The sequence below is a fragment of the Monopterus albus genome, unplaced genomic scaffold (genome assembly GCF_001952655.1).
Source record: "Monopterus albus unplaced genomic scaffold, M_albus_1.0 scaffold8.1, whole genome shotgun sequence".
NCBI lineage: Eukaryota > Metazoa > Chordata > Actinopteri > Synbranchiformes > Synbranchidae > Monopterus > Monopterus albus.
Genome location: NW_018127888.1, coordinates 1,363,804 through 1,371,082, shown reverse-complemented (window position 1 = coordinate 1,371,082; position 7,279 = coordinate 1,363,804). Strand labels below are relative to the sequence as shown.

General features: G+C 42.5%; 2 protein-coding genes across 2 annotated transcripts in view; both read left to right on the top strand.

Annotated features, from left to right (window-relative positions):
- LOC109951540 (centrosomal protein of 164 kDa) overlaps positions 1–1,095 on the top strand; it is a 27,359-nt gene extending 26,264 nt beyond the window's left edge. The window contains exon 18 of the mRNA XM_020586111.1: positions 970–1,095. Within this exon, the coding sequence (XP_020441767.1) occupies positions 970–1,095 (126 nt within the window). The remainder of the gene's footprint in view (positions 1–969) is intronic.
- Positions 1,096–1,636: 541 nt separating this feature from the next.
- On the top strand, positions 1,637–6,998 carry LOC109951531 (centrosomal protein of 164 kDa-like). Its single transcript, XM_020586101.1, has 13 exons — positions 1,637–1,726; positions 1,983–2,126; positions 2,472–2,555; positions 2,646–2,714; positions 2,810–3,069; positions 3,448–3,633; positions 3,967–4,147; positions 4,251–4,358; positions 4,785–4,881; positions 5,140–5,529; positions 5,632–5,704; positions 5,807–5,926; positions 6,486–6,998. Exons 1-13 carry the CDS (start codon positions 1,637–1,639, stop codon positions 6,580–6,582), a joined length of 1,899 nt encoding a protein of 632 aa, XP_020441757.1. The 3' UTR covers positions 6,583–6,998.
- The last annotated feature ends 281 nt before the right edge of the window (positions 6,999–7,279 follow it).

The following is a 7,279-nucleotide window of genomic DNA, read 5'->3' as shown; positions in this document are numbered from 1 at the left end:
GCACACAGCCAGGATAACCAAGGAGTGGCTCCGTAAGAAGCATATCAAGGTTCTGGAGTGGCCTAGCCAGTCTCCAGACCTCAATCCAATACAACATCTTTGGAGGGAGCTTCAACTCCGCGTTGCTCAGCGACAGCCCCGAAACCTGACAGATCTAGAGGAGATCTGTGTGGAGGAGTGGGCCAAAATCCCTGTTGCAGTGTGTGCAAACCTGGTCAAGAACTACAGGAAACGTTTGACCTCTGTAATTGCAAACAAAGGTTTCTGTACCAAATATTAACACTGATTTTCTCAGGTGTTCAAATACTTATGTTCAGCAGTGCAAGACAAATAAATTCTTTAAAAATCATACAATGTGATTTCCTGCACTTTTTTTAAAAAATTCTGTCTCTCAGAGTGGGAATGCACCTACAATGTGAATTTCAGACCCCTCCATGATTTCTAAGTGGGAGAACTTGCAAAATCGCAGGGTGTTCAAATACTTCTGTTCCTCACTGTATTGGAGTGTTTAGCAGCACAGCAGCACACTTTGGCCACAAGGGGGCTCAAAGTCAGTCAGCAGCCTTTCCAGCACTTACAGTGGTGAATAATCTTTAAAAAAAAATCCAAATTATGATACAGATCAGCACCAAAATCTAATCAGTTGTTCCATCGGTCATACCCTGCCTCTCCATCAAATTTCATCAAAATCTCTTCACTGCTTTTTGAATTTTTAACAAACAAAAAAAGCAACAAACGCTGGCCAAAACATAACCCATGTCCATGGCGAAGGTAACTAGTTTTAAAAAAGTAGTACTTGCATATTTTGATATCAGTAAGAAACCTGCCACTGTTCTCTGAGTGGCAGCACCACACTTGTGTGATTTTCAGATTTTCAGGATTCCTATGTTTTTCAGTTCTCATGTTTTGTTTTTAAGAAAAAAAGGTTGTCATATATGTGGTAATTATAAGATGATGTGTGCGTTCCAGGAGACTGTTCAGAGAGAGCGCTTGCAATCTACTCTGCAGGAGGAAAGAGAGCGTCTCCAGGCTTCACATGCTGTCCAGCTGGAGAGACTCCGTCTGCAAATTTCTAAATTGACATTACTTGGATAGACTGACAACAAATTACTTCCTCACCTGAAATGTCAGAACTTAATAAAGTGGCATAACACCAGTCCTATGAATGAAAAGTTGTGAGTCTGGCTCAAAATCTCTGTCATCTGGGTCAATTGCTCTCAAGGCCTTGTTTCCACCTGCTATCACAGGTGGTTTCTGGATGTATTTAAGTGCATAGTTTACATTTGCATCCGATAATAGAAGATTTTTCTATCTCCAGTATACCATGATTTCTAAGTGGGAGAACTTGCAAAATCGCAGGGTGTTCAAATACTTCTGTTCCTCACTGTATTGGAGTGTTTAGCAGCACAGCAGCACACTTTGGCCACAAGGGGTCTCAAAGTCAGTCAGCAGCCTTTCCAGCACTTACAGTGGTGAATAATCTTTAAAAAAAAATCCAAATTATGATACAGATCAGCACCAAAATCTAATTAGTTGTTCCATGGGTCATAATCTACTTCAGATCAAGGTCTTCTGTTCTATACTTAATGTACTGTACTCTTAATCACCAGTATTCTAACCTGAACCACAAAGAGTAATGGGTTTTTTTATATATCAGGCAGCAGATCTTAAAAGCAGAAGGAAAAAGCTTGGGGAGGAAAAGGAGGACCTGGACAGACAGATTGAGGTGAGAAGTCTAATGTTTCCCTATGAGAAGAGTGGTTATATTCACCCAAGGTAACTAGTTTTAAAAAAGTAGTACTTGCATATTTTGATAGTTTTCAGTAACAAACCTGCCACTGTTCTCTGAGTGGCAGCACCACACTTGTGTGATTTTCAGATTTTCAGGATTCCTATGTTTTTCAGTTCTCATGTTTTGTTTTTAAGAAAAAAAGGTTGTCATATATGTGGCAATTAAAAGATGATATGTGTGTGTGTTCCAGGAGACTGTTCAGAGAGAGCGCTTGCAATCTACTCTGCAGGAGGAAAGAGAACGTCTCCAGGCTTCACATGCTGTCCAGCTGGAGAGACTCCGTCTGCAGCTGGACGCGCAGATAGAAAAGACACAGCTGATACATTCACGTAAGGTGAGATGGCACAGATTTACTAACAGTTTAACACATTTCCTAACGATGCAGTGCTGCACCTTTGGTAGCATTACACTTCCATTCAAATTCTAAAATCAATTGCTCTCAAGGCCTTGTTTCCACCTGCTATCACAGGTGGTTTCTGGATGTATTTAAGTGCATAGTTTACATTCACATCCGATAATAGAACATTTTTCTATGTCCAGTATTAAACATCAAGGGGAGGCCTTTTCTTCTTAAGCCAGCTGTGCCTTACTAAATATCCTTCTGTGGGAATTTGGTATTACAGACAGGAAAACACAAACACCTTATTCTAGAAAATAAATGTTTTATTTCTTATATTAGGAGTCCGAACTGCAGGATTTGGCAGATAATTTGGAGCTTAGAACCAATGAACTGAAGAGCCAGGAGGTCATGCTTCAGATCAAGGTCTTCTGTTCTATACTTAATGTACTGTACTCTTAATCACCAGTATTCTAACCTGAACCACAAAGAGTAATGGGTTTTTTTATATATCAGGCAGCAGATCTTAAAAGCAGAAGGAAAAAGCTTGGGGAGGAAAAGGAGGACCTGGACAGACAGATTGAGGTGAGAAGTCTAATGTTTCCCTATGAGAAGAGTGGTTATATTCACCCACCCCTGCCATCAGCCAGCCTTATATTTCTCCACCTGTGTGTCTTCAGGCCTTACCCAGGCTCATGCAGGAGAGAGACCAGCTAAAGATGGAGCTGGAGAGGATGAGAGCGGAGAAACATCAAGCCCGAGAACTCATCCAGAAAGCCAGGGAGGAAAAGAACGAGGCTAAAGAGGTGGAGGAGAGGCTGAGAGAGGAGAGAGATAAAGCCAGGGAAGAGAGCAAGAGAGCCAAGGAGGAAAAGGAGCAACTGGAGAGCAAGGTGGCGCTGCTGCAGGAGAGATGTGACCGTCTCAGCCACAGAGTCAGGTACAGTTTACCTGTGCAAGATATTGAAACCCTAAAAGAAACCGTTTCCTTCAAAATAAAAGTTCACAGACTTTATCGCAATAGTAACAAAAACCCTTTTGACCAGTTTGACTTAAATTATACTTCTCTTCTTCTGTCAGCACTCAAATAAAAAAGTCAAACAGAACTGCTGATGTAATCAGATTGCATCAAAACAGGTTCAAACCATTCCATTTCTTATTATGTAGGTTGACAGTATGTGACAGAGTACTGCCAACTGCAAAACCTTTGTGGAGAAGATCATCATACTTGATTTACTACAGACTTGAAAAAAATGAAACCAACATTTCAAGCTTGTTTGCATTTCAAAGGGGTTATGGTGTTGTTTTGTCTGGGCAGTGAGCTGGAACAAGGTGAAGGAGCGAGCACCTCCCCGAGACCAGAAAGTAAACAGGACAAACAGAAGGCAGAGAAAGCAGAGGAGACAGTGCCCTTCAGTGACAGGAGGGACTCATCGCTTCATGTTGAAGACCTGGACGATCCGCCACTCTCCCCCGTTCTGGACAGCCACAGCAGCATGGATGAGTAAGGAGAGACAGATAGACATGTAGAGCAGAATTATGTGTACAAAAGTATTTAGGCATAGAGTTGTTGTGAATTTCTGGGGAGTCGTTTAATTGCTTGTCTTAAATCACATGTGATTTTTAAATCAGAATTGCAGATACAGTAATTAGTGTACATATATATGTGATTGTCGTGGCTTTAGTACCACAGTAATGATGGTACAACTACTACTACTACTAATGCCCATGCTGTACAATGCGATTAAAATATTGCATTACAGTCGTATAAGGTACAGTTCTTCCCATAGACAGTAAGTGTGTCATTAAACACAGCCCTTATCCCTCCTGTGTCCAGGTTTCGACGCTACATCTCCTCACATGGCGCCACCAACCAGAGGACCAAGCTCTTCTTGGAGATGGAGAGCACCCGGCTGATGGAGAGACAGGCAGCTCTACAGGCGGCCCAAAGCAGCTCCTCCCAGGACCCCAACCAGGAAGGAGGGGTGACTGAAGAGATGATAAGAAGCCTCCAGCAGGTATGTAGTGTGCACCTCCTGTAGAACTGGCTTGTTGATTGGTGGGATGGGATTCATTTAAAACAGGTTGTAAATGCTGGTTACTTTTTCCTTGTCCGGTCAGGAGGCCAGAAATGTGGCGGAGCTGCAGCAGACCGTTCAGAAAGGAAACTCTCTTCTGAGAAGGAAAGAGGAGCAACTCCAGCATCTGGAGAGATCTCTAGCTGAAGAGGTAAAGAGAGAACATCAGCCTGTATCTGATTGTGCCCTTACTTAAAATGATACATCACTTTGGTTGAGCATTTTTGTATTTTCACCACAGAGGATAATCAATCAGCAACTACAGATGCATCTGAAAATTCAGAAAACACTGACAAACAAGAAGAACTATGAAAATACTTTTAATAGCGCTCTCTGTGGCAACAAAAATATGTGTTCTGCTTCTGGAAATGTAGTTTAATGACTGTATGAACTGGATTTAGATGTACTAAAGTGAAATATTACTTGTAGCTTAATATCTACAAAGAATGGGTATTTGGATTTATTCATTTTGGGTGGAAAAATTGTGTTTAATATTCCCATTTTCTGCACACACATACTATACAAAAAGTAATATCTCTCTATAACAGCATTCTGTCTTGTTGCTTTGTACATTTAGTTTGAGGATCTGTCTCGAGTAACAGGAGAAAGGAAGGTGACGTTCGATGTGACCGAGTCTGACCTCAGCAGCACAATGGAGCCACCGGATAGGACAGGTACTGCAACACACTTGGGTCTTTTTTGACAAAATGACAAATTCATTGGCTAAAAAGAAAGTATTTTTAAATAACCATTAATTTTCTTTTAATTTACTGACATTATTTTTCTTCAGTTTGTTGGTGTTTCTGATATTTCCTACATTTGCCATAGATCCTTATATTTTTAACAGCCGCTCTAAGTATTATAGTCAGGCCACACCTGTTATCTGTTATTTCATCTCTACGCCTTTCTCTTCTCCAATACCCTCTGGCCAGGAGGTCCTCCCACCGTCCCGGCCAAAGTCCAGGAGTTAGCAGAGTCTCTGCAGCAGATCTCAGTCCAGCTCAACACTGTGTTGAGTGCATTGGGATCACTAGCTCAGAGGCAGAATGCCGCACCTTACACAGCCTTCCCTCTGCTTCTGTCTCAGCCTCACTCTATTCCAGCTTCCTCCTTCTCCACCTCTGCCCCGGTCATGCCCCAGATGCACACCCTGGGCCCCAGCTCCTTAGCCCCACCTCCCCCAGTGAGGCTCTCAGAGCCATCCTGGAGCTGGGCACCTCAAGGCCACTCTGCAGCCACCCCGCTCTACAGCGCTCCCATCAGCAGTGGATTAAGGGCCTCTGAGGACCTCATCAACAGCCGATGGAGCCAGATTTTCCCTGGTATCCCAACAGATGCGTCATATTACTATGTGACTTATTGAAAAGAGGTTTTACCAGTTGTAATGATTGTTGTTGGTCCTGAGCTATTGTTCTGTTCCCCAGGAGCAGCTATGAACCCAGTCGCCTCTAGCACAATGAGGACTTCCTCAGCTTACTCATCATACACTCCTGCTAGGTAACCTGCAATACACATTTACTCATGTAGTTGTTACCAGCTTACATACACATCCTGGTTTTCTTAAACTTCTGACAACAAACCTGAAACTGTGTGTCTCAGTGAACTTGGTCATAGCCTGCGGTCCATGCAGAAGTCAGCGCAGGTGGACAGTCAGAGGCTACAGGGGCTGATTGACGGAAACAAGAGGTGGCTGGAGTTGCGCAAGAAGGACACCAGCATGTATCCTTTTGTCAAATATGCTCATCCACACACATAAATATTAGTACTGTGTAAAAAACAACACATAGGGATAGATTCAGAGATTGTATGATAGGTTAGGGTTGGATAATAGTGTTATCAACTGTTACCATATGTAGTAACCTATCAGTCCAATCAATCCATACAGCAAAAGAGCAACAAATCAGCTGATAAAAACTAAATGTATTGTAGTGTTATTTTGACCTCTCACCAGCTCATTTTATCTATAAACTATTTTCATTTTTTATTTATATAGGTATTTGCCATATCGTTTATCAATTCTCTTTTCTCCCAAGCAGTAATCCCTAATTTTGTTCAAATTTTTAATTGCCTTAAGTTAATGCAAATGAGATGGGCATGTCCATGCATGTCCCAAGGAGTAACCATGTGTATCATGAAGTTATTGATGTATTCAGCTAGATTTTTTACTTGTCTGATAAACCTTTGCTACTTCACATTATTGCCAAAGCACACCATCACTGTCAGACTGTTGTATGAACACAGTGTTGTGCCTTTCATTGTCTTTAACTCTGCCTTCCAGACCTCTGTTCACTCGCTATCAGCCCTCGTCCTCCAAGAGCAGCCTAATCCAGCTGGGCCTGGACGATAACAACCAGATCAGAGTCTATCACTACTGAGGACATGATGCACAGTTCAGCTCTGTTGTACACTGACTGCCACTGAGGACTTTGAGCATTTTTAATGACTGTGACAGGGCAGTGTTGTGATGTTTACACACAGGGCATTCCTTTTTAAAACCTTCAGTGCAAAGGTTTTCAGGGAAAACAGGGCCTCCTCTGCAGTGATTGGATGAAGAGCTGACTGCAGGTGATTTGGCGTTTCAGGGAGCCACGTCACAGAAGGCTGAGGACTTTTAACCTCTAACATTAGATATGGCTGTGAGACTTTAAAGCACCTCAGTGTGACATTTACAGGTTACAGGTCCATGCCAGGTGATGGCCAGACTTTTTTAATGGTTGAATTTACTGATGTCAAATGGGAGTTGGTCTTTTCCTAATCAGTGTAGGACAATCACAGAGCCACATCTTATTTCTTCATGCGGGTGTAGGCTGTCTGAGCCTCCCGTGATCTGCCTGCCTAGGGTGCAGTGCCTTTTTCGTAATAGTTAGGCTAGTAAGTACATCCTCTCGATTTTGGCGCAGAGGATGTACCTTCTCTGCACGCTTTTGTACCCCAAAGACTGATGCAGTCATTGGGGCAACCTTGGCTCTTCTTAAATTTTTTTTATTGTCAAAGGACTTTACCCTATGATATGCAGTCTTTGTCGACTTTTCAAGCTCCGGTGTAGACTCTCGGAGCTCCTGTGTTTTACAC